The sequence below is a fragment of the Xiphophorus couchianus genome, chromosome 6 (assembly GCF_001444195.1).
Source record: "Xiphophorus couchianus chromosome 6, X_couchianus-1.0, whole genome shotgun sequence".
Taxonomy (NCBI): Eukaryota; Metazoa; Chordata; class Actinopteri; order Cyprinodontiformes; family Poeciliidae; genus Xiphophorus; species Xiphophorus couchianus.
This window is the reverse complement of record NC_040233.1, coordinates 22,936,415-22,963,044: the sequence shown is the minus strand read 5'-3', so window position 1 is coordinate 22,963,044 and position 26,630 is coordinate 22,936,415. Positions and strand designations below refer to the sequence as shown.

The window sequence follows — 26,630 nt, the reverse complement described above, 5'->3', positions numbered from 1 at the left end:
TTGGACTTTGAATTCAGGTATACTCTATAAAATGCAAGGGTCAGGATATGGTTTTTATCTTATTCATTAATTTTTTTATAGAAAATAAAGTCATTATGATGCAGGAATAAAGTTGAAATAGTATGAGAATAAAGATCAAACATTTGCCTTTAAATATGTCCTACCCAGAACTCCTCAAGTGGTGGCATAGATTTTGTTACCCGGTTCAATTTCTGTATAAAAATGTTTTCTATCCAACTGATAATCTGTTAATTTAAAAAATAATCAACAGCCCTACACCTTATTGTTAAGTAAAGCAGAAAGGACTTTCACATGTTGATGTTGCATCCTGCATCCTTTTCTACACATGATCAAGCGTTCACTAAAGGAATGCTCTGTTTGTCCATTTTAGGCAATAAAATGTTTGTTTTCTTATTTAATAAAATTGAATTGAATTATTTGTAAATTTGCATCTTTTAGTGTATTTCTAATATTGTTTTAAAAAAGTGGTTCAGGATTTCCCTCAATGTATCATAAGCCTGGCGGGCCACCAGGATTTACTTGCCCTCCACCAGGCTCATTTAAAATTTATTTTAAGTGAATTTCTTTATACACCAGTAACAGGAACAGCAAAGACAGGCTTTAAACTACTTTTATATGTAATAAAACATCAGTAACCTTTATCAGGCAATTATCTATTTAAATAGTAAATGGCCTTTGATTATTAACCTACAGACAGACTAGTTTTATTTAATCTACCACTGTATTTTTTGTGTTGATAATTCCCCGTCAACTTTAAATAATTTTTAACACAAAAACTCGGTGAGGCAACTTGTGCATTGCCTTAGCACCCCTACCACTGGGCTTAGCTAGATTTTTTTGGGGGGGAAACCCTGTGGGCTTAATAAAAAATCTGCTGGATGTGCCTTTTTCTTTTAGATTTTATTATTGGATAAACAAAAACAAACAGAAACCAAGGTCAACACAACTATACAAAGAACAGTACACAGAATATCCATCCGTACAACATTCAGGAGTCATTTACATCACAAAAAGTTTAAACTGGGATACAAATTATGTTTTGAGTTGTTTGGATCTGGTCAGTAATTTAAAGTATGAAACCACAAAACTAGAGGAATCTGTGACGTTCTGATTTGTGCCAATTTTTTTTTTATTTGATGAATCATCAGAATGATTGCTTACTAAAATAAGTTTTAGCTGCAGCCCTTGTCCACACACGTTTATTGTTTTTAAGGTTAAATTGGTGACTTGGTGAACTCCTCCTGTTGGCAGGTTCACGCGGCCGTTGGCAAGGTGGAGCTTCCTGGCCCATGGAGAATTACTTCCAAGCCGAGGCCTTCAACCTGGACAAGGTGCTGGACGAGTTCGAGCAGAATGAAGGTGAGATGGCAGGTGAGGGGCGTGGAAACGGAAAATAACTAAGGTGTGCAGGAGCTTCCAGCCATCACAGCTGAGTAACACTTCAGGGTGGTGATTGAGGCCGCGCGGCAAGGGAACGCCGCTAATTGGATTTGCTTTTTGCTTGTGGGAATCAGTAAAACTGTGTAATTGGTTCAAGACAAGACCGGCGTCTTTTTTATGGTCACTTAGAATAAGCAGGGAAGCGAAATTAGAGGGTTTTTGAGAAAGTTGCTTCGCAGAGCTTATTTATAGTAAGTGCAAAGTAAACACTGCAGTGCTGAGCTGTGTGTTTGACAAACGTGGCTTCCCTATTGTTGAAGAAAGGTGGCTTTTTTGTGGATTTATGGAAAATAACCCTAGGAAAAGAAAGTGCTGAATAACAGACACAGGTGCTGGGAGCTCAGTGTGTGTTTTGGCTGAAGGTGCCGTCAACCAGAGATTCAGCCTGGCAGATTAACTTGGTGTGTGTGTATGTGACACACACTGAAAGAGCTTAGCATGAATTCCTGTGCAGGGAGGAGATGAGCAAGTAGTAAATAACACAGCAATGTGAGCAAATCATTTTAGATGTGTTACAGAAATGTTTTATCTCATGATAAAGCATTCACACCTTCATTTTTCTGTATCCAGGATTTCTCCCTGGAGCTGCTCAACCATTTAACCCATTTTCTCACAATTTTCCAGCTCATTCACAAGCCGATTTTTCCAAACTATTCTGACCTCGTTTCTCTGATGGTCGAGTCATTTTTAGCTCTCTGATCACCTGGAAGAGTGATCATTTGTAATAATTGTGGTTTATAGTTTCTAAAAACTTTGTCAGACCTCAACTACAAAAAATCTTAAAATGTTGCATGAATTCAGCACTCTTTTCTCTGATACCGCAAATATAATCTTCTCTACTCTTCTGTAGAGTTCAAATGTGTCTAATTTTCTGTAAGTATTAATCACAGATGAAAAGATGTGGCTATTCACCTGAACCGGCAGAGGTGGGAAGGCGGGGTGCACTGACTGCAGTTTTCTGGCTGATGACCGATCTTTAAAAAGCCAGAGCTGATGATTACGATTTTAGCCAATAATGATTTTTTTTTTTGTCTGAAAAGTTGATGAATGTAGCGACAAAGCCACTAAATTGGTAAAAGTAAAGTGATTGCACATGTGACGATTTTATCTCAGAGGTGAGTCTATCAGCCAGCCCTCTGTCCCAGCAGAGCAAAAGGGGACAGTGGGTGATTTTTAGATATTTAGCTGATTAAGATTGGTGCATGAGGTTGGCCAATCTGCTAAAAATTAAGGAAATCTGGTCTGATTCATCTGTGCACTTCTAGTCAATAGACAAAAACAATGAGAATTTCAGTTTAAAGTTTGCAACAAGTCATTTAGGAACAGAGCAAATGTGGAAGAAGGAAAGCTAAGAGATTAACACTACACTTTTTGCTGATAAGCTGAAAGTTGTTGAAGTTTGAATATCTTGTTACAATCACAAGTGATGCAAATATTTTTACATTTGAAGCTGCAGGTGGAAATAAAGAGGGTTTTTTTGTTTTGCAGATGAGACGGACACGTCAATTCTCTCGGACGCTAAGTGGACACAGATCCTGGCTCCACCCGCCCACATGCTCTCCCTGAATCCCGCTCTGGCCCACGCAGACATCAGCCCCCGGGAGAGCCCGCTGCCCTTCAAGACCCTTCCCGACCCGTCCAGCACCTCCTCAGGACCCGACCCCAAAAGGTCGGCGGGTCCTGAGCATCAACTCTGGGCGGAGGAGAGGCCGGCGGACGTCCACAGCCCGCCTCTCCCTCAGCCCAACATCGGCAAGCTGGTGGGCGCCGACGACGTCTCGCCATGCGGCATTGTGGAGAACGGCTGCACAGGATGCCCACAGACCGGTTCTCCTGCTGAGGTCCACGTTGGTAACAAGGAGGAACCTTCATCAGTGGGCGGTGGAGGCTCTTGCTTCACGTTTGAGATGGGATTAGCAGAGGAACGGACTCTTTCTGAGGATAATCCTTCACATGTGACTCAAAATGGAGGAGAGTTGAAAGATGAGAACCGTTCTGCTGTTTTGCAGGACTTTGAGCAGGAACAAAAAAGTATAAATTCTGAGGAGCTTGGAGGAAGTGTGAATGGGAGTCAGAGTGTCCAGGCGGAGGTTGAGGAGAACAGTTTGTCTCCTCATGGCAGGGACGGAGCGCAGGACGAGGAGGAGGGGAGAAAATGCGCTGAAAATGGACAAATGGAGCAGAAAGTTAGAACTGGAATCCTTCCTAACGGTCTGGAGATGGAGAATGGAAGCAGCTTAAAGGTCAACGAAGCGGAGGACACTGAGGACTTTTCTCCGTCTCCTGTCCCATCCAAGGAGGACTCTGTGACCGAAGAGAAGGAGATGGAGGAGAGCAAGCAGGAGCTGAGTGACGGCGGAGCGGCCGGGTCCGGCGGCGTCCAAACAAAACTGAACAACAGCCGGCTGCAGCCGGTGAGCGTTCCCTACGGAGGAGCGCGGCCCAAGCAGCCGGTCAGCCTCAAGCTGCAGATCCCGCAGCCGCTGTCCGGCCAGGTCCAGAACCAGCTCAGCGCCAAGAACAAGAACATGGACAGCCGCTGCTGCAGAGGCACGCCCACCGACCCGGCGCCAGGTGGGATGGGCCAGAGTTCGCTCAATGGAAATGGAGGAACCCGCTCTCCGTCGCTGACGGCGTCTGAGAGTCCTGACAACGACCTTCAGGCCGGGCAGCAGGGGGCGCTGTGCAGGAAGGCCGCCAGCTCGCTGGGAGAGGTGGCTCCTGTGTGGGTGCCCGACTCGCAGGCCCCGGTCTGCATGAAATGTGACGTCAAGTTCACCTTCACCAAGAGGAGGCACCACTGCAGGGCCTGCGGCAAGGTCAGCGCTGCTTTAACTCGGTTAGAGGCGGCCATTACAGCAGAGCCCCGCTTCCCAGGGAGACTTAAACATCCACTTACATCATGCACAGCTGCTCCTCTAAATACTGAAAAAAAAGCAATTTTCTGAAAAGTAATAGAAATAAAGCCAAAACTACTCAAGTGGCAGTTTTAGCTTCACCTGGTTCAGATTCTGTAAAAAAAACAACAAAAAACCCCCCCTCCCATTAAACTTCTATTTCTATCCAATTATTAACTGGTTACTCCAAATAATAGTCAGTAGATTAGTAATATCCTATATTGATATTACTAATCTATTAGTAAAGCAGAAAGTGCTGAGTTTTTTACATGTTGAGTGAACATCATTTGTAGCATTTTTTGCTACAAATGATCAAATGTACACTAAAGGAATGTTGTTGTACTTTAGGCAATAAAATGGTTATTTGCTCATTTTAAAAAGTATGTATAATTTTGTAAAAAAACAAAAATTAGGTAATTGAATGAAAAACGTGACAATTTTTAAATCCAATTAATCAATAGATTGATCGCTTACTCAAATAATTGCTGGTTGCAGATCTAAAAAGAACATACAGCTCTGGAAACAACGAAGAGCCCGCTGCACTGAACCCACATATGGAGGCCTTAGTCCTCGACGTGGCTGTCACAGGTTCAATTCCCAGCCTGGCAACCTTTGAAGCATTGCTTCCCATTACCCACTTTCCTGTCAATTAACTATCAAATAAAGGCCACTAGAGCCAATAAAACCTTTAAAAAAGAAAACCTCATGGTTTTTACACCAAATATTGATTCCTGAACTCTTCTTGAGTTAAAACATTAGTATTGTAGTTTCTAAATAAATATGAACTTGTTTTCGCTGCATTATTTGAAGTCTGAAAGTGCTGCTTCTTATTCGTTATGACAATTTCTCATTTTCTGCAAATAAAAACTACATTTTTGCTTGGAATTTCAGAGATGTCAGCAGTTCATAGAATAATAGAACAATGTTCATTTTACTCAAACATAGACATAAAAAGTAAAATCAGAGGAACTGATCATTTTAAATGGTCTCTTAATTTTTTTCCAGAGCTGTATGTAACCTAAAAGAAGAAACAAAATAATTAGCATAGGGAAAGGAAATTCAAATTAGATGCACTTTCAGTCGTTATTTGTTTGCAGCTGGCGTAAGGACCGCCCACGCGTGGCGTCCGTGCTGCTGTAAATGCAGCATGCGGTCGCTGACACCGCACTGGATAACCAGGCGGAGCGCTACTTAATTTCCCAAGGTGGTAAACAAACACTCTGGGTCTGCCAGTGGAGCTGGGAGGAGCTGGCGCTGCAGCAATAGTAACACCTGCATGGCAGCTATAAACAGTAGATGCAGCATTATCATCCCAGGAAGGTCAAAGGTCACAGTAAAACCTTGCAGCACACAGGGGGCTCTGGTTTAGTTTGTGAAATGTTTATTTAAAGTGCAGTGTGTTGATGCAGTGTTGGTCTCTTTAAGGTGTTCTGTGCAGCGTGTTGCAGCCTGAAGTGTAAGCTGCTCTACATGGACAGGAAGGAGGCCCGCGTTTGTGTCACCTGTCATTCTGCCCTGACAAACGGTGAGCAACAATCACACTTATCTGTTTGACATGTTTCACATTTTGTCTCATTTTAACACAAAGTAATGCTTAATTAGGAGTAAGAAAGCAGAAGATACACTGTTTTCAACATTTCTTACAAAGAAAAACTGGAGAAGAGAATCTAATCTTTGCAAAAAGAAGTATTTTTGCCAATTCTCAACATCATACCAACTGGATGGCATCTCAACAGAGGAGGGTAAAATGCTCGAGTAAGAGTAGCACTACTTAAACATATTTGTACTTAAATAAGTAAAATATAGCTGTCCAAGAAATTACTTAAAAGTTAAAAAAGGATTTGGTAAAAAGGCGCCTGAAGCACTGAGTGATAACACATTAATCATTTATTATTTAAACATTACAGCATCAGACGGACCAAAATATAAAGGAAAATGTTGGTATTTTAAAGACCAAAATGAAAATAAATCATATAAATTACAAAATGACATCAGGCAAAAGTAAAATTTTTACAAAATCAGTTTATTTCAATATAAAACTTATGAATCTTTGATAAAAATTGCAAGTGTGTCTCTCTGGTGAATGTTCTTTTTCATTCAGTGAAGTTACTCTCAGTGGGAAGAAGATCCAGACATTTTACTCTAGTAAGAGTAAAAATACTCTGAAAAGTACTTTTTAAAGAAGAGTTACTCAAATAAATGTAACTAGTTACAACCTAACTGTGCATCTCAACATTAAATCCAACACATTGGTAAATATTCCTAATCAGATTTATGGTTTACTTTGACCCACGTTTTTACAGGATGGTGGTGCTATCACTGTGTTTCACTATGAGGGTGATGTTACCCTGGACATGTGGTTTTATCTTCGAGAAATCTGTGGTAGAGAGGATGATCTCTTCTGCCATCATCTGTTGGAGTGGCAGCATCAGAACCTGGGACTTAAAAGCTAAATAAGCAGATAAAGAAAACCGGTTCTGTTCTGGAACCTCTGGAGTTGAAGATGGAAAGGACAATTCATTTTTTTTTACAAAATGAAAAACATTACAGACAAATTTGTGTGTCTTCAGTCAGAGGCTTCTTCAGATACACTGTAGTACAGACTGCTACAGGAGATCCGTCCTGCCCACAATCATCAACATCTTCAACAACTCTTTATTCAAACGTAGATAATATGAGTTGACATTTCATTTTGAAAGTATTTTTGAATACTTTCAAAATCTTTCCAGCCCACAGCATGATGCTTCCTCCACCATGTGTCAGCCATGATCTAATTTAAACCTACCAGATTTACTGTCAATGAATGACCCTAGTTTGTGTTGGTCTGTTGTTCATTTTAAATCCCAGTAAAATGTGTTAGTATTTGTGGATGTAATGTGGCACAATAACAAATTGAAGGCTTATGGCTTCTTGAACTCACCCAAAATTAGAGGAGAAATCAATAAATTACAATAAAAAATCAGATATATCTAAACATGTCGATATTTCTTAGTCTAGACAAGAAATATTGGATGTATGGATGTTTATAAATCTCTAGCTTACTGCTTTATATTTTCGGATGTTGTGTTCTGCTGTTGTCAGTTCAATCAGCGGAGACGCCAGCTACTGCAGTCAATCAGAGTCCAAACCCGAACAACCCGGCGGAGTACTGCTCCACCATCCCCCCCCTGCAGCAGGCGCAGGCGTCCGGGGTCCTCAGCTCGCCGCCCCCCACTGTCATGGTGCCCGTGGGAGTCCTGAAGCAATCCGGCAATGAAGGTACGTTCCTCATCAGCAGGAGAATAAGAAGCTGTTATTTATATCCTTTTGCAATGATATTCTATCCCAGTAGATGGAAAAACCAACAAATGGGCCTGAAATGAATATATATTTTTAGGGTTGAAACGATTAATCGTTTATTAAAATAATCATTAAGTGATTTAGTAATTAGTTAATCGTCATCTTGACTTTAAATAATGTCATTTGCTGAAAGAACATTACCTGAGCAGTAATTCAGTCAAAACTGTACAGAAAACATATAATTGTTTTATTAAAGATAAAAAAGTAAACCTTTGTCTGTAAATATGTTCTACCAAAAACTCCATAAATGTCAATTTTAGTTTCACTTGATTAAAATTATCGTTAAAAAAAATCCTATTAGCGCCTTTTTCTCTACAATTATTAATCAGCTAATCAAAAATAAATAAATGAATTAATAAACAGATCAGCCCTAGACTGTATTGATAAATGAAAGCAGGAATTACTGAGCTTTTTACATCTTTGTGTTGGAAATGTATATATATTTTAGCCTCCTTTTCTATAAATGAACAGCATGTTATGTTATTGCATAAAATATTTATTTTCTTATTTTGAAAATAAATTATTTGCAGTTGTTGTATATTTCTAACAATGTATAAAAAAGGTGGTTGAATGAAAAATGTGGCAATTTTTTTCAACCAATTAATCGTCAGTGTAAGAACAATTGCTTTCTAAAATAATAATTGCAGCCCTAAAAAAGACTTTATTTTTTAACCTAAATGAATAAAAAATATTTGATTAATCCCTAAAATAACTGATGGATTATTCGCCCTTATATTTTATACGTTTTGTGTTTGTTTCCTGTTTAGGCTCCCTGTCGCGGGACCAGAGGAGGGTTTGGTTTGCCGACGGGGTTCTTCCAAACGGAGACGCAGCAGAATCCTCCAAACCGCCGTCTTCCGGCTCGGCATCCTCGCGGTCACGGGTCGCCTCCACCTGCTCCAACAAGGCCGCCACGCCGGAGGCCTCAGAGGTGAGTTCAGTATCCCCGACTCATGCTATTAGCTTAGCTCAAACGGATGAATACAGGGAGTCACAACACTGCAAAAACACAACATTTTATCAAGTGTTTTAATGTAGATTCTAGTGCAAATATCTTAATGCACTTGAAATAAGACAAAACTAACTTACAAGTAACCTTTCTGCAATAAATAGGAGCTTGTTTTGAGTCATTAATTCCTTAGTGTTGATTAAAATGTAGCATTTCCACTGGCAGATTATTTCACTTATAACAAGACATTTTCACATGTTATAAATGAAATAATCTGCCAGTGGAACTAGAACTTCATCAATATTAAGGAGTTATTGACTTAAAACAAACACCTATATTTTGCTGAAAGTAAAAGGTTATTCTATGGGTTACTTTTCTTATTTCAAATGTATTATGATATTTGCACTAGAAACTAGACTAAAATACTTGATAACATTTGTGGTTTTGCAGTAAATGAGCTCTTTACTCAGGAAATCCTGCCTCCATAACCGACTGTAATATGTTAAGCATGTTAAAATGAAGAGAATTACAAATGATGTGGCACTTAAAAGCTTAATGTTGAGACATATTGTTCTTGGTTGGACCATTAATGAGACTATCCTCATGTAAAAGTATTCCTACAGCAAAGCCTTTGTATTTGTTTGGAGTGAACAGCTGCTGAATGCCAGCTGTCCAAGTGAGTTTTGTTGCAGAAAGCAATAAATTTCATGTGGCTCAGCTGAGAGACGTTTCCTGCTCAAATTATCTCAAGTGACTTTGCATTAGGTAATCCAATTCTGGCCAATTTCTGGCAAACTGGCCATGTGGCGGTAGAAAGAAACTCAGTGGGGACTGGGGAATAAACAGAAGATGCCAATTAGGTTTGACACTAAATGTTTTTCTTCCACTAATCTGAACTTGGACCAAGCTGCTGGGGAAAGTCTGGAGGACCTAGGCTGCTGCCTCCGCGACCCGACCCCAGATTTAGAAAAAGATTAGGAATGGATTTATTATTAGGAGTGCACTGATTTATCCAAGATGATTTTCTTAATTTTAGGAGATTGGTGATCAACCGATACTTGCATGTGAAGCAGGTCTGATCTACCTCAGCAAAAGTGTAAAAATCACCCACTGTCCTCTTCTGAGAGTGGTTTGACTGACAGAGCGGTCCACCAGTTTGTGTCTGTTAACAATAGTCACCCCACCCACTTTCTTGCCACCTTTAGCAATATTTCAGACAAAAAAAATTGGTATTCACCAAATTCCGTCCGTCCGTCCGATATGTGAAAAAATCCAATCTATGTTGTTCAGACTGCCATGAAAAGATCAGATAGAGGTCACATTTGGGTCACTTCAGGTGTGATCGTAGCCTAACTACCCCCTCCTCTCCACCCTGCAGGTGGCCCAGACCCCCGCTGCGCCAGCGGGCAGCCCCGTGGGCAGCTCCCTCAGCCTGATCCCGGAGGACGGGCTCCCTCCCATCCTCATCTCCACCGGAGTCAAAGGAGGTACGGGAGGCCACATCACAGGTGCTTGCCTTCATCCTCACCATTCTGCTGCCTCCTCATTGCTGCTGTGTTTGTGTCCGTTTAGTGTGCTCCTCATGGCCTTTGTGTCACCGCTCATGTTTTGCACCACTCATTGCCAACAGAAAGGGGAGAAGCTTTTTTCACGGGAACGCTGAGGCGATGCTTAAACGATGTGGAAGCTGTTCTGTTGTTCTAACCAGAGACAGCAGGACTTCTTCTTTGAATCTCTGTCTTGCTCCGGCTGTTTTCTTCCTGTTGATCTGACTTTAGCGCTCTGAATCTCCCGCAGATTACGCCGTGGAGGAGAGACCTTCGGAGATCATCCTCATGCAGCAGTTGGAGGAGGGAGGCCTGGACCCCCTGGTGTTCGTGCTCAATGCTAACCTGCTAGCCATGGTCAAGCTAGTCAACTGTGAGTCATGTTTACACCCCTCATTAAATGTTACACATTTATAAATCAATCAAGTTTATTTGTGTAACACCTTTCAGCAGCAGCAGTCCAAGGTGCTTTACATCATAAAAACACAAATTCCTGCCTTAATATACATACTTGTTTTTATACAAAACTAGTCCTATATATACAATGTTATAAATCAAACCAGTTCAAATAAAACTAAACTGGGCAAAACTGAAAAATTGAGAAGATATGACTGAATTTTACTTCTGCAGAGGATTTGCTACACATTTTATTTCAGTTCAGTCCAAATGTTTTGCAAACGTTTTTCTTGTTTCTTGGTTTAACAGCTTTTTATTTTCTCTACTGCGGAGTGTCTGTGAATCATTTAAAGTCTGAAATTCATGAAACTAAAACATGTTAATCATTTACAAAAAGTAAGTAGGTCTTTATTTTGTTAATGTTGTCTTTACAAGAGTATTTAATCTTGCATATTCTATGTATTCTCTTTTTTTCAGGACTTATCTGTCAGGCAAAACTTTGAGTTGGTCTCAGACATCACTGCATTCTCTTGACCACGTGTCAAACTCGAGGCCTGGCGGCCAAATCTGGCCTCCGTAGCTTTTTATGTGGGCCTTTAAAATCAAAATTACATCAATAATTCCATCCAGTTTTTCACACTTCTGCAAAATTCACAGAAAATCAACAAACCTCCACATTTTTTTCAGATTTTACTGCAAATTTTCTCTAAATTGGCCAAAAACATTGAATTTAAGTGACTGCTGCCTCAGCCTTTCTTGATGTCAAGTTATTGTCTGCAATTGATATGAGTAATAAAAAAAAATCACATTTAACACCATATATGAGCGCAAATATTGTAAAAAATTTCTTACAAACATTTCTAAATTGGCACCACAAAATCTGGAATTCTGATTGTAAGAAACCACTAAAACAATCACAGAATCCTGGAGGAACAGCTATTTATTGATAATTTAACAATTTAATTTGTTTTATCAACATATACTGGCACAACCGGCCCTTTAAGAACATTCAGATTTTTGATATGGCTCAAAATGAGTTTGATACCCCTGCTCTACATACTTGAGGCTACCGTTACTATCTAATTAACTAGCAAGTGTATGTTACCAGCTAGCTAGCTGGCTTTTTTGCATCTATATCAGTGGATATAGGTCTTAAATTCCATTCATAATGGTTTTAAAAAGACTTATATATTTTAAGGATGGTGAAACCTGCAGAAACTCTACTGATCCTGGTATTAAGTTCATTGCCCTGACCAGGTTTTTTTCTCTTTAACTCTCAGATGTCAACAGGAAGTGCTGGTACGTGACGACTAAAGGCATGCACGCCGTCGGCCAAGCCGAGGTCGTCATTCTGCTCCAGTGTCTACCCGACGAGAAAACCATCCCCAAAGACATCTTCACACACTTTGTGCAGCTCTACCAAGAAGCCTTAAGCGGTGAGAAATTTGCCACGGCTCTACAAGAGTTACAAAGAGTAGAGTTCACCTTATTTTAGGACCGCAACTAACACATTTTTTAGGTATTGATTATTGTCACGATTAATCGGATGAAACAAATTGCCACATTCTGGAGATCTTTCATTGACCCACTTTTGCCTTTTTTTTTTTTTTTTTTTTTTACCCCTCCAGGGGGTCTTTTTTGTGGGCTCTAGTGTCCCTTATATGATAGTGGGCTGACAGGAAACGGGGAAGGAGAGGGGGGAAGACATGCGTCAAATGTCGTCGGGTCCGGGAGTCGAACCCGCGACAGCCGCGTCGAGGACTCAAGGCCTCTAAATACGGGTCGCGCTAACCGCTACGCCACCACAGCACGCCCCACTTTTGCCTTTTTTCATAAGATTTTAGAAAGACATTAAAAGAAGCAAATTAACAGTTCAGTTAATTTTTTAGTTAAGAAAATAAACATGTCATTGCCTAAAATGCAACAACACATCATTTCTGTAGTGAACGCTTGACCTGTAATAACAAATTTAGCAGAAATTATTGTGACACACAATAATATCGTTGTTTGGAGACCATTTTCAAGTAATATAATGTAAATGGCATAAATGGAACACATTGTATTGTAATGAACATTTGAAACTGGAAGAGATTTTAAATATCCAAAATAAATGAAACAACAAATACAATGAATTATAAAGTCTCTACAAAAACGAAATTATCCTTGAATAAAAGGGCTAGTTGAGACCAAAGCAACAGACTGAAGAGTTTTATCATCCAGCTTTTGTTAGAAAGACAGAATAGAGGAAAAATAACAAATCATTCAAGTGGAAATGATTGAGTTCATTTTTATTTATCGTCTGATTAATTGATTTATTGGTTATTGAGGCAGGCCTATGTAAACGCTTGATCATTTATAGCAAAGGATTCATCTGCAGCTTAAAAAATACTTTTAGCATTAACCTGTGAAAAGCTGAGCTCTTTCTGCTTGACCTATCAATATGGCTGATTTATTGATTATTTTTTTGGTTAACTGATCAATAATTGGATAACAAAAGGTGTTTAAGATTTTTTTATTTATTTGTTTATTAATTTATTTTTTACAGAATTTGAACCAGGTGACCATGTTTGCATATTTACAGACACATAGAAGCCTTTCTTTTTTTTAAATTTTTTATCTTAAATGCATAATATTCTTTTTTAATAGTTTCAGATTAATTACTGCTCTGAATATGTTGCCATTTCAGAAAGTAGTGTTTTTTTCGGTCGGTAAAAATTGTTAATTAAATTAATTGATTATTTCAATAATCAATTAATCATTATTAATCTGATTGTTTCCCTGAGAGTACATTACCTTCAACTGCCCGTTTACCTCCAGCATTATTGTCCGGATGTCTCATTTTTGTTTTGTTTCTTTACATCCATGCGCTGCACAGTAAAAACTGTTAATATGAGCCGACTGTGACGGCTCGCTTTCCTCAGGCGGTTTTCTGTTTCATATTTGCATCAGGGCCGTGTCAGCTGCTGGAAGGCAGTCATATTGTGTGCGTTGATCCTCATTAAGCCGCCGTCAGTCAGGCGTTTGGAGGACGTGCTGGCTTCAGAGAGCTTCAGCCGCTCGCTGTGCTGTCTGCTGACTGACGGCTCTTCCTCCCTCTGGCCACCAGGCAACGTGCTGAGCCACCTGAGTCACTCATTCTTCACCCAGAGCTTCCTGGGCAGCAAGGAGCACGGCGGCTTCCTCTACATCAGCCCGTCCTTCCAGTCGCTGCAGGACCTGCTGCTGCCCAACCCGCCCTACCTCTTCGGTATCCTCATCCAGAAGTGGGAGACGCCGTGGGCCAAGGTCTTCCCGATCCGCCTCATGTTGCGGCTGGGAGCAGAGTACCGATGTGAGTTTGGATCAATCAATCAATCAAGTTTATATGTAGAAAACATTTCAACAAGGCAGTTCAAAGTGCTTTACATCATAAAAACACTAAAATCAATAATTAAAACATTACATTTTGCCAAGTGCAGTCATTACACATCAAAATGTTAGTGTTTCAATTATTACGGTTCAAAAGCAACTCTATTCTGCCAATGGAGCTACTACTTTTTCATCAATATTAGGGATTTATTTGCTTAAAGCAAATTCCAATATCTACCTGAAAAGTTGCCTGTAAATTAATTTTCTTATTTCAAGTGCGCTAAAATATTTGCACTAGAAAATATACTTGGTAAGATTTTGTGTATTTGCAATGAACTTGTTAAATGATTGCAGAAACCAGAGCCTCTCTTGATGTTTTGTATCATTTTAAAGCAGGCAGCTGTTATGGTTCCATTTTTCTGCAGTGTCTCATGAATCTGGAAAGCTGGTGTGCAGATTTGTCAGAGAGGCTCTTCTTCTCCTCAGAATCCTCTTTTCTCGCAGTCAGACCTGCCAGCTCAGAGCTCCGCCGCGCTCTCTTAAGCCATTAGCCTGCATCCTGCAACTCCGGCTGGAATACATTAACAAAGACACGTTTTCAACACAAACTGCTGGAATCACCAAGAAATTAATCCGCAGCACAAACGCTGCTGTTGTCAACATGGTCGCCTCTTGAAGGCCTGACCCACACAATGCAGGTTCGCTCTAGGATTCTGCATACTGAGGCCAAAACGGCGTTTAGTGGGATCGTTTTCCAGCTGCTGGATGAGATGAAGTTGAAAATAGTAGTTTAAGAAGATTAAGGAGAAGCTGGATTCTTCTTTTGAAAGTTAGGAGCTTACTTTCTCAGATTTCTAATTAGGTCAACCTCACTCAAAAATAGTCAGAAATTTGTGCCCCCAAAAATTAAGGCCTTAAAAAGTCTTAAATTTTATTTTTTTCTAAAGTAAATTTGCCTTTAATATGTTAATCACAGGTCTTCATTTTTTATGTCATTAATCTTGTATATTCAATGTTTTGTTTTTGTTTTTTCCTCCTTTTTCTGTCAGACTTCCGCTAACTCACTGCTAGCATACCCTTGCTAGCTAGCAAGCGTTTTTTGCAAACATGTGTAAGTGCAAATTTATTGTCAGTAGAAGAAACCAGAGCCTCTCTTTATGAACTTTATGAAGTTCATAAATTTGTCTCGTGATATAGGTCTTAAATTCCAATCGTAGTAATCTTCAAAAGCCTGAAATTAATTTTTAAAAGTTTGTTCTTACTATATGAATCACAGGTCTTAAATTTTGTCTTATCTTGTGTATATTCAATGTTTGTTTTTTTCTCGCGGGACTTTTCGGTCATACAAAAGTTTGAGTCGCACGCAGACATCTTCATTGCTTTACATGTTGAGACAGTTGAGGCTACCGCTAACTCACTGCTAACACACCTTTACCTGCTATCTAGCTTTTTTATGTTTATTGTGTGTAAGTGCAAATTTATTGAGAGTTGGCTGGACGAAGGTCGCACATTTATGTTGTAATACAGGTCTTAAATTCCATTCATAATGGTCTTAAATTTTAGTTGGTGAAACCAGCAGAAACCTGTCATGTGTCACAATAACAAATAGTTTTCTTAACTATTCTGTTGCTTTTTGCTCTGGAAAGTGATACAATAATTACATAACTGCTAAATCGGATGTGATGGAGTGCATTGGAGTTTTAACTTGGTGTTATTTATTTGCTCTTGCAGTTTATCCGTGTCCACTGTTCAGCGTTCGCTTCAGGAAACCTCTATTTGGAGAGACCGGGCACACCATCATGAATCTGCTAGCAGTAAGTGACTTTCCCACTTTTTGTCTCTGTTATTTAAGCAAACTACCTGAAAACACCATTTAAAATGAACCTGTTTGTATATGTTGATAAAACAAAATAATATGGTCGTCTTTTACAGGATTTCCGTAACTACCAGTACACTCTGCCGGTGGTGAAAGGTCTGGTTGTGGACATGGAGGTGAGGAAGACGAGCATTAAGATCCCCAGCAATCGATACAATGAGGTGAGTGTCTAAATGTTTCCCTTCAGGAACCTTTTTGTGTTTGGATCAAACTGGAATGATTTGGAACATCCTGTTAGATGTGCAGTGTATCAGAGACGGCTGTTAAAACTCAGTGGTGATAGAGCAATGGTCTGCTGCTGATTCACCTTTTTAGGACTCAGACTTTTCATAATTTATGGAAACGTGGATCAACCAGGAGAACTTGGGTTATGTAGCAAAACAATGTTCTGAAGCACCACAACCGATCCACGTCTGTATGGCTAAAAACAAACAAAATCGGTTTCACAGGCCTAATCAAAGCTTGGACTTCAGTCCAATTGAGTTGATCATATATCATTTAAAAAAAGTCATCTAGGGTGTCCGCATCCTTACAAAAAGTAATACATAAAGGCATCTAAAATTAAGGCCTTGAAATGTCTGAAATTAATTCAAGAAGTGTAAGATGGTCTTAAATACTTCAATAATAATTCTTAAATTTTCTCATGGCAGGGCTATTTAATCGTGCATGTGTCGTTTATTTTTCTCACAGGACTTTTCTTTCAGGCAAACGTTTGAGTCGCACACAGAAATCTTCATTGCTTTCTGCAACTCGAGGCTATTGATGTATCCTGGCTATCTAGCTAGCTAGCTTTTTTGCATCTATCATGGGTAAAGTGCAACTTTATCGCTAGTTGGCTGGGCAACGTTTGTCTTCGCCACTTCCTTACTTCTGTAGGAACCCACATGATGCTAGGTGCATTTTGTGCAAAACAACTTGACACTTCTACTATATGAAAGATGCATTTCTGCCGTGATGAAGGTCTTAAATTTAATTCATAATGGTCTTTAAAAAGCCTTAATTTTGAGTTGGTGAAGACTGCAGCTTCTTTTTCACTTAAGGCTTGGTTAACTTGTTTCTAATAAGTCAAGTTATCATTTGAAAACTGCAGTTTTCTTTATCTGATAACTTGTTCAGTCTGAAACTTTCTGCACTTTTAGGGACTATTTTTAAATTTAAACTTGGCAGCATCACACTGACCATTGGTTTGCACTAATAAATTTAGCAAACCTCCATGCTGCAACAGATAAAAATACATTTATTTACCCTTCACTATAACAATACCAATTTGAGGTTATATCGCCCATCAAAAATATTTAACATCCTCTTCATAAATCCATAAATTGATGCTAAAAATGACGATACTATTGTTTGTTTTTTTTGTTTTTTTTACTTGGCTGGTCGGTTACATCGTTTAAATTTATAATTCAGGCAGAAGCAGAAAAACAAAACAACAAGCTTTTCTAGCTGACTAGACTCTGTCATTCATTTTTAATAAGATGTTGCAGCATGAAGCAGCGCTCAGGCACAGAAGTGTCCCCGGTCACGATTGGACACGTTGCTATGGTTACCAAATGAGCTGGCGGTTTCCTGCTCCACGGATAAGGAGAGTCTCAAGGACGGTGTGTACTTTGAGAGTTATGTGTTTTCATACCACACGCGCTCGTTGTGACTCCAACAATGGCCTCAAATGTTTTCAGGTGTGACTAAAGATGGGGAAAGAATTTTACCATTTCCAAACTTTATTCAATATCACGTCTCCTTTAAAGGGAAAATTTGGTTTTCTAAAAATTGAGGACTAAAATCACTGCAAGTCATCCACAAAACTAGATAAATAGTGAACATATGAGGTCGAGTTGAACGTATTTTATATATGTATAATACTTTTCTATACGTTTTTCTTTCTTTTTATTCTTGTAGAAAAAACCCATTAGACCTTAATTCATGATGCTCCGCAGTGAATTTAGTGTTTTTTCTTTTTTGTTGTTTTTTTTAATCTTCCTGTGCCAAAACATAAAAAAGACAAAATGCTTTAGTCTGTTGCCTCGTTAGAATAAAAACAAATTATTTTTTATTTTGTTGGTCAAATTTTTACTGTTTTTGATTGGGGTCCGATCGAAAATCATTTCAAGGGCCACAAAAGGCCCCCGGGCCACACTTTGGACACCCCTGTTTTATAGTCTGCATACTCCAGTTGGCGATTAATCACGAGTAATCCGATTAATCGTTTCATCGTGGGATTTCACACCAAAGATTAAACTGAATATTTTCAGCCAGCAGATTTTAGTCAGACTGAAAACATCAGTGTGTGTTTTATCCACACACAGTTCTGTGTTTAGGTGATGCATGCAAATCTGCGCGGTTTCCCCTGCAGCTCAGCGTTGGGCCTCTAAGCTGCCCACGTGCGATAAAGTGTCGCCTGCGGGGCGCGAATGAGCGTCAGCGTTGGAGTTTGGATGCCGCCGCGCTGACAGATGGGAAGTCAGCAAAGCGAAGAGCGAACCGCCGCTCTGCAGCGTTTAACGCAGTGAGCGGTTAAAGCCCTGCAGATTTTCAGTTTTATTTCGGATTGGCAAACAGAAGCAGGATTAATACAAGGAACTGAAATCCAGCTCTGTCTTTGAGTTTTTCTGCAATCTGTCATCGACGTTCCTCCCGTTCAACCGAGATCTGCACCAGAAGCAATTAGGCTTAACCAGAAAGTCACTTTGACGCCTTTACCCGGTTGGTCACGCTGTGCGTTGTGTCCTTGCAGCTGATGAAGGCCATGAATAAGTCCAACGAGCACGTTCTGGCCATGGGGGCGTGTTTCAACGAACGGGCCGACTCCCATCTGGTCTGCGTCCAGAACGACGACGGGAACTACCAGACGCAGGCCATCAGCATCCATCATCAGCCTCGCAAAGGTGAAAAACACAAAGTCTAACCAAGTAGTTTGTCGAGATTCTACTGTAAATATCTTAGTGCTATTGAAATTAGACAAAACCAACTCATAAGTAACTTTCCAGCAAAATATAGGAGGTGGTTTTAAGAAAAAAACTACTTTCTGTGGCAGATTACTTCACTTATATCTGGGAAAATGTCTTGTTTTAGTAAAATAATTAAGCCTGTTGCAATAAGCAATTAATCAGTCAATTGTATGGTTAATTGCATGATTTATCATTTTTATCTCTTTCTACCAAAAACTGGATCATAAAAGTTTTTAATCTGGTGGTTTGGTCTCAACAGGCTGTTTTTTTTTTTAAGGACCGTTTTGTTTTCAGAGACTTCATAATAAATTATTTTATTGTTTCTGTTGTTTTGTTATTTAGTTTGGATATTTAAAATGTCTTCCAGTTCCACTGTTAACTTTTGATTTGAATTTAAAGTTTATTGATCTTTGAGAAAGTGTTTTTGCATTATTAATAGCATTCTATTCCTTGAAATTTCTCTCGAAACAATATTATGATTTATCTCAATGACTTCTGGGGCAATTTATCGTCCACAAAATTTGTTACCTAGAAATAATCTGCCAGTGAAACATACTTTTTCATCAATGCTGAGTAATTATTCACTTAAAAAAGCGCCTGCATCTTGCTGAAAAGTTGCGTTGCAGTTAGTTTTGTCTTATTTTAAGTGTAAATATATTTCCACTCAAAACTAGACCGAAACTACCTGATATTTTTGTTTTTGCAGTGTTTGTCCCTCATCTCTTCCCGTGTTTTGCGTCCCGTTTGTTGTCTTAAAGGCGCCACATTTACTTGCCTGTGAAATTATTCTCCTTTCTGCTCTTAGTTTAACATCTCAGTAGTTTTTAGTAAATCTGAACTGACCTTGTTTGTTTATTTCTTGTTTTTTCTCTGTTTCTTCAGTTACTGGATCCTGCTTCTTTGTTTTCAGTGGTGCGTTGAAAGCCTCGTCCGGTTTCTTGGCTAAGACCAGCATAGTAGAAGGTGAGGAAAAAATGTGAATAAAAATACCTGATGGCTTAAAGGAAAATATAAAAACATTCACACATCCTTTTATATTCAGATTTATTGCTGCTTTAAAGGTTGTTTTTCTTAGTAGCATTTTATCAGCTTGTCTTACTCACAGCGAAGCTTTAAATCTTTTATAATTTCAGATTTTTCTTCAGCTTGGAACGGAATCGGAATAGTTTTCTTGCCTAGCATGTTTAGCGCTTCATAACATACAGAGTTTTAGGTTTTGTGTTAGACCAGATTATCAAACAGTAACTAATATAAGTTGACAAAGTTTTATTTAACTTTAATGGGAGGTAAGAAAGTATTAAAGCTCATGCAAGTCTTAAATGTAAGTTCTCGCCTTAAAATTTATAGAAAGTTTGACAAACGTAGAAAAGAAGAGTGGACCCAGTACGGAGCCCTGTGGGACTCCAGTTTAGACGTAATAAACTGGATTTACACCTCAGGAACAAGACAAAACAATGAGATCTCATAAGATTAACTAAAAAAAACTGAAGAAAGTATTATAATTTTTTGCTTTCTACAATTCATACAAACTTGAAGCTTAAAAGTGGTAAAACTTTGGGTGATAATCCATGAAATCTTGCTATTTCTGGTTTATTTCATATTATAAATGAATCCGGCACCAAGTACAGTTAATGCTACCCTTTTTTTGTTCTCTGAGGGCAAATAAACCAAACAATCTGTAAAGTCTTGAGCTGTTAAAACAAAACGGTTTCTTTCAACATCATTAAGTGTTACTAATTCATTTTATCTCTGCTTAAGATGGTGTGATGATCCAGATCACCGCAGAGACCATGGACTCTCTACGGCAAGCCCTGAGGGACATGAAGGACTTCACCATAACCTGCGGAAAGGCGGAGCAGGAGGAGAACCCGGAGCTCGTCCACATCCTGTGGACTGAAGACGACCAAAACTTCAACAAAGGGTGAGGCGAGGAGAGAAAAGGGATTTTAGTCATTCGGATAATTAAGATTCACAGTTTCTACTATAAAAACTCAAATAACAATTACATTTAGATAATAAAAGTGATCGGTTTTGCAGAAGTCTTATTAAAGCAGCAAACTAATTTAAATACTTGAGTTGGATTGTAAATAGTTACATTTACTTCAGTAACATTTTTGAAAAAATTTACTTTTAGGAGTATTTTTACTACGCTGTACTTTTTATCTTTACTTGAGTAATTTTATTATGAAGTATTTTTACTCTTGAGTAAAATTTCCAGATTTTCTACCCACTGAATGATAAACAAACATGTTTTAACCAAAAATTCACCAGATTCAGACACACACCTGCAGTTTTTGTTAAAGTTTCTTATGTTTTTTTATTGAACCAAGCTGATTCGGAAACATTTTATTTTGCTTAATTTTGTTAGTTTTGTTATTGATATAAATTAGTGTCATGTTGGTCTTTTAAAATACCAAAATTTCCACTTAACTTTATATTTTGGTCCGTCTTATTGCATACTTTTTAACTGTTCAATGATTGCTAATTTGATCAGTTACTCAATACTTGAGTAGACTTTTTACCAAATACTTTTTTGCTCTTACTTGAGTAAGTTCTTAGACTTGTGACGTTTTACTTTTACTTGAGTACATTTTTGGGGTTTTCTGCTCCTGTGAAAGACACACATTTATTTTCTAAAAATTGCGTTTTTAAGCAGCTAACCAGTGAAATATTTATTCATTAATGCTTCGGCGCTCTATGGGAAAAAAAGCTCGACTGATTTTGAGCTCATAAAAGCTCCACAGGAGCAGCTGCCTTGCCCAACAGCACTCTGGAGATGAATTGTGTTAAATTGCGTCTCCCCTGGAATCCGACTGGTTTAATTATCTTTGTAGACAAACGGCAGCGTTTTTTTTCTCCTCAGCGTCATCAGCCCGATCGACGGGAAATCCATGGAGTCCATCACCAGCGTGAAGATCTTCCACGGCTCCGAGTTCAAAGCCAACGGCAAAGTCATCCGCTGGACCGAGGTAAAACACACACACACACACACACACACACACACACACACACTGTCCAGTTTACTGGAGAAAATCCAGGCCAGCAGGCAGATCTCCCAGGAACAAATGTTCGATTATTTTTACTTTCGTCCCACGAGGCTGCAGGTCTGAAAACTCAGAAAGTTCACATTTTACAAATAAAGGAAATTTAAAAGAAAAATACAAAGTTTTAAAACTTTTTCTACAATAACATTCAAGCACTTTCAAGGTAAGTTATCAAACTTTTCCAGCTTCACACCTTTGGAGATGAAAAAAAATACAAGTGAACTAATAAAATACACTTTCAGTTCATTATTGTATATATATATATTTTTACTGATATTAATGTCTTATGATAGTATTCTGTGTAAGCTAAAACATAACAAAATTTCATGTTTTGAAATGTTTCTCTCACATCCTAAACACAAGACTAGTCCGATAACAAAACACTAATTTTACACACACAAAAATCCACCAATTTCAAAAACGCTATTTAATGTAACAAAAATATAAACCAACCTTTATTTAAGTCAATAAGTCACTGAGCCATTAGGAATATTAAATGTTCATTACATTGAAATGTGCTCAAATTAAATGCTTAAGAAAAAATCTAAAAAATGTTCTTAAGTTTCCTGGCATTTAGCAAATAGACATAATATTATTGACCTAAAACTAGAGAAAATTAGTCTGATTTAACTTCAGACAGCGAGAAAAATAATGTTTTTTATTAAGTGTATGAAAATGCCTGGTTACAACTGTACATAATGTTTTCCAAATTTAAATTTTAAAGTTCTTTTTATATCTTTAAACAGTTACAGAGGAGAAGTATGAATATGTTTACATCCTTATGTTATTATTCATTACTAATGTCTAGTTGGGCTTTTAATCAAATGTTAGATTGTTTTTTATTGTAAAATGTTATAAAATATCAAGCATTTTCCAAACACATCAATGAAATTCAAGGATTTAAAGAACCCTGAAAATAAAGAGAAAAAGTTAATTTAAGAAAAGATAAAGCTAATATCTGCGGTGCGTTTAAGGTGTGTGTGTGTTTTCCTCAGGTGTTCTTCCTGCAGAGCGAGGACCAGCCCAGCGGGCTCAGCGACCCGGCCGACCACAGCCGGCTGGTGGAGAACGTGGCGCGGGCGTTCTGCATGGCGCTGTGTCCGCACCTCAAGCTTCTGAAGGAGGACGGCATGGCCAAGCTCGGCCTGAGGGTCACGCTCGACTCCGACCAGGTAGGACGAAGCCGCCGCCGCGTCGTCATCCTCAGGGAGCCGTTTGGACCCGGATGCCAGCCCAGTCGGCTGAGATCTGCTGGAGAACGACAGAAGCTCCGGCAGTAGAAATGAACCGCTGTGATCTTAAATGTAGCTATTTTTAAAGTCCAAACTTTTTCTCACAAATATTTTTTTTTTTTAACAAAACAAAAAAAAATCCAGTGTTGCCTCAAGGTAAAACAAAACAAAAATAAATAAAACGCATGAATAAGAGAAGTGACCTCACTTCACAACCACTCTAAGACAAAAAGCAGGCACAAAATAAATAAAATAAAATAGTAAAAAAAAAAAAAACTTTAACTTTATTTTCAAAAACTAAAATCACCAAATATTGGCGGTCTGTCCTGACCGCCAATATTGTTTTCAACAATAAATTGTCAACTATTTTTAATTAAACAAATAAACAAATCCTTTTTGTGTGTGTGGAGGAACATCGGGATGCTAGATTCAAAACTTCTAATGTTGTATTGCAAGTTTTCCTGAAAAACATCCAGTTTTCTTATTATTGAAGAAAACATATTTCATCTGTTCTCATCAATAAAAGAAGAATTTAGGTCAAACTTCATCTGAAAACATTTGATGCTTTTAGTCAAGTTTTAATATGGAAATTAAAATCTGATTTCGGTTCTAGTTCTGACGTTTCTGTCGTCTCTCTGTCTCAATCTGTCTCTGTCTCTCTTTCTCTCGTTCTTTCTTTTTGCAGGTGGGTTACCTGGCAGGAAGTAACGGCCAGCCCCTCCTCCCTCAGTACCTGAGCGACCTGGACAGTGCCCTGATCCCCGTCATCCACAACGGGGCGTGTCAGCTGAGTGAAGGCCCCGTCGTCATGGAGCTCGTCTTCTACATCCTGGAGATAATCTCCTAGGAGACACAAACACTCGCAGACTTCTTCTTTCTTTCTTTTTTAGCACCATCTCACAGCCTGGTCCTCCTCCCATCTCCCTCCAACCATTCGCGCCTCAAAAAGAACCAGAAAACTGTGCCGGTCCAGTCCAGGTAGCATTCCTCCAGTCCAACCTATGCATCCTCCGCCGTCTGCTTCCATCCAGAGGTGAAGCTCAGAGCAGAGAGTCTGTCCTGACCGCCACGCTCTGGCCTCCGAAGGGTTAAATTCATAAACACCCGAGTGAAGTTCGCCCCGCCACCTTCTTCAAATCTAAACAAGTTGGTGTCAAACTTTTGTGCTGCAAAACGTTTCATTGGTGCCGCTATCAATTTAAAGATTTTAACAAATGTTTCCAGAGGTCATGAAAGGTCAACCAGCCAACTCCTTCAAGTCAGACTAAATTTTATGCCAATCATCTCGGCTGGATTAGTGCAGCAAAAATGTTACGTTTGTGCTCTGGTGGTTTGACAAAGGAGATTTTTTACCACCACCACCAAAAAAAGAGAAATTTGTAGAAATGTGATGATTTAGAAGTAAAATCTGCCGGATTTAATGTTTTAATCACTAATTCAGCCTCTGGATGCTCTATAGAACCGTAATGCTGCGGTTGCAGCTGCAGATATTTTGGACATAAGCACAGATTTCATATTGGACAGAGGAGCATCTCTGCACATCAGGTTTCACGTTTCACCACGTGACTTTGACTGGGCCGTTTCGCCACAATGTTTTAACAGTGGGGTGTTTTTAGGTTCCAGGTTCGATCTCACTGCAAAAACACAGAATCCGACCAATTATCTGTTAGTTTCCAGTGCGAATATCTTAGACTTGAAATAAGGTGGAAACTAATTTACAAGTAACTTTTCAGCAAGATGTACAAACTTCTGTTAAGTCAAATAATCTCCCAGTGAAACTAACACTTGCCTGGGGGCCAAATCTGGCCCTCCATAAGTTACTGTGTGGCCCCCCAAACTCTCGCAAGACATAAGAAAAAATAATTGTGTGCTTAAATATTGTTTTGTCAATGTAATTTTTTATCGTCAACCTGTTATAATTTTTCATGTAAAAATCAACAAATCCCCAAATATTTTCGTCCTAATGCATAACTGTGAGTTAGTTTATTGCAAATTTTCATTTAAAAAAATGACAAAAAAAGGGTTTAAGTGACAACTGTCACCAGCAGGTGTCAGTGTTGTCTTTCTTTACTTTATGTCCAGTTCCAGTAGGAAAGTAATATTTAGTATACGCGCAAATATTTCTAAATTAGCATTAAAAAATGAGCTTTTTGATGTCATTAAAAAAAATCACAAAACGCTGGAAGACATAAAAAAATGAACTTAATAGCTGTGTGATGATATAATTAGTTTGAGGCTTTCGGTGTGGCGTTTCGGACAGACCCGACGGCTCCTCTGCTTCTTATCGGACGTTTGCTCCGATGTCACTGTGTCAGCCAGATGAAGCGATGCATTCTGGGTAAAAACCTGCCTCTGTGTAGCACGGATGCTGCTGAAGGAATCGTTGGAGGTGGAGGACGGTGCGTTCGTGAGGAGAGACATGTTTTTTTTCGCACCATGGTGCTCAGTGCCTGCAGCAGAGCGTCGTCAAGGGAAGAAGATTCGTCAGCTAAACTTTAAGCTTTACTCATCGTCACCAAATTCTGCATAGACTTGTATATATTTTTTAAAGTGGAGCCATTTCTTCCCTACGCTATTGTCTGTGTCCTCATACAAAACTTCTAAAGGTCCCGCCGTACTTCAGCTGCATTTCATTTAGTCTTTTCAAATTATGCGAACAACTGTTAAAAATGTATAAACATATACAGTATATATATATATAAAGAGATATAAAAACTAATTGCAGAAGCAGTGCACTGGAGTCTAAGCCATTTAAGTTGAGCGCCGCGTTCTGGGAGGAAAAGGTAATTTCAGAAATTCACTGACTGATCCGAGGCTGAATGTATCTCCGCTCCGCGTTCTGCTTCCTTCCAAAACACCCCGAAATCAAAATCTCTGCAGCTCCGGAGACGCTCCAGCCGTTCGCAGTGCAGCTACGCAGAGATCGGGTCCGTCCAGCGGCGGCTCGGACCTGCGGATGAAAACTACGAATGTATTCTTCCCGTTTCCGTTTCCCCGCCAACAGAGAAAAAAAAAAAGAAATCAAAAGTCTGTACAGTAATCATTCAGTGTGACATTCTCCATCTACTCGTGAGATTCTTCTCATCTGTTGAATCAAAACGTTTGACAATCTGTTGAAAATCTGCAGAAGAGCCAACATTTCCCATTAGAAACGGATCATTTCTTTCCATCAGGTGTTTTAGGAGGTTCTGTAATCGTGATAAAAAGGTGAAACAATCGCCACTTCCTGGTTGACTTCCTGTGATCGTCATTCGGTTTCATGCTGCCCCAAAACAAACCGATTCTTCCCCCCGCCCCCCCGAGTCTTCGTTTACAGTGACGTCTTCAGATATGTGCAATATGTCAGAAATCCCCGACGCTAAAGGTGCAATTTGACCAGAAAAGTAGCATTTTGTTTCTGTTGTAAAAATAAAAAATGTTTCTGTCCAAAACTCTAAAAACACTGCATGCAAAACGGAGACAAAAATCAGCTTTTTTTTGTGCATTTTAACAGTAAATAAATCCTGAAAAATGCACTTGTTCAGCTGTTTACTGGTTATTTTTTTGTTTTTTTTAAATTATCAGTTTGGGAAAGCCAAAACTCTTGTACTTTA

At 39.0% G+C, this 26,630-nt stretch overlaps 1 protein-coding gene across 2 annotated transcripts in view; it reads left to right on the top strand.

Annotated features, from left to right (window-relative positions):
* zfyve9a (zinc finger, FYVE domain containing 9a) overlaps positions 1 to 26,446 on the top strand; it is a 38,390-nt gene extending 11,944 nt beyond the window's left edge. Inside the window, exons 3-19 of one of the 2 annotated variants that reach the window (XM_028021431.1) lie at positions 1,273 to 1,380; positions 2,950 to 4,280; positions 5,784 to 5,883; positions 7,440 to 7,616; positions 8,465 to 8,628; positions 10,025 to 10,133; positions 10,444 to 10,566; positions 11,870 to 12,025; positions 13,696 to 13,920; positions 15,669 to 15,751; positions 15,870 to 15,974; positions 18,548 to 18,698; positions 19,644 to 19,724; positions 20,520 to 20,682; positions 21,625 to 21,730; positions 22,801 to 22,977; positions 23,723 to 26,446. In XM_028021431.1, coding sequence (XP_027877232.1) covers positions 1,311 to 1,380; positions 2,950 to 4,280; positions 5,784 to 5,883; positions 7,440 to 7,616; positions 8,465 to 8,628; positions 10,025 to 10,133; positions 10,444 to 10,566; positions 11,870 to 12,025; positions 13,696 to 13,920; positions 15,669 to 15,751; positions 15,870 to 15,974; positions 18,548 to 18,698; positions 19,644 to 19,724; positions 20,520 to 20,682; positions 21,625 to 21,730; positions 22,801 to 22,977; positions 23,723 to 23,884 — 3,483 coding nt within the window. In that variant the 5' untranslated portion in view covers positions 1,273 to 1,310 and the 3' untranslated portion in view covers positions 23,885 to 26,446. Of the gene's footprint in view, positions 1 to 1,272; positions 1,381 to 2,949; positions 4,281 to 5,783; positions 5,884 to 7,439; positions 7,617 to 8,464; positions 8,629 to 10,024; positions 10,155 to 10,443; positions 10,567 to 11,869; positions 12,026 to 13,695; positions 13,921 to 15,668; positions 15,752 to 15,869; positions 15,975 to 18,547; positions 18,699 to 19,643; positions 19,725 to 20,519; positions 20,683 to 21,624; positions 21,731 to 22,800; positions 22,978 to 23,722 lie in introns of both variants that reach the window. The other variant, XM_028021430.1, reaches the window with a different exon arrangement.
* Positions 26,447 to 26,630: the final 184 nt, after the last annotated feature.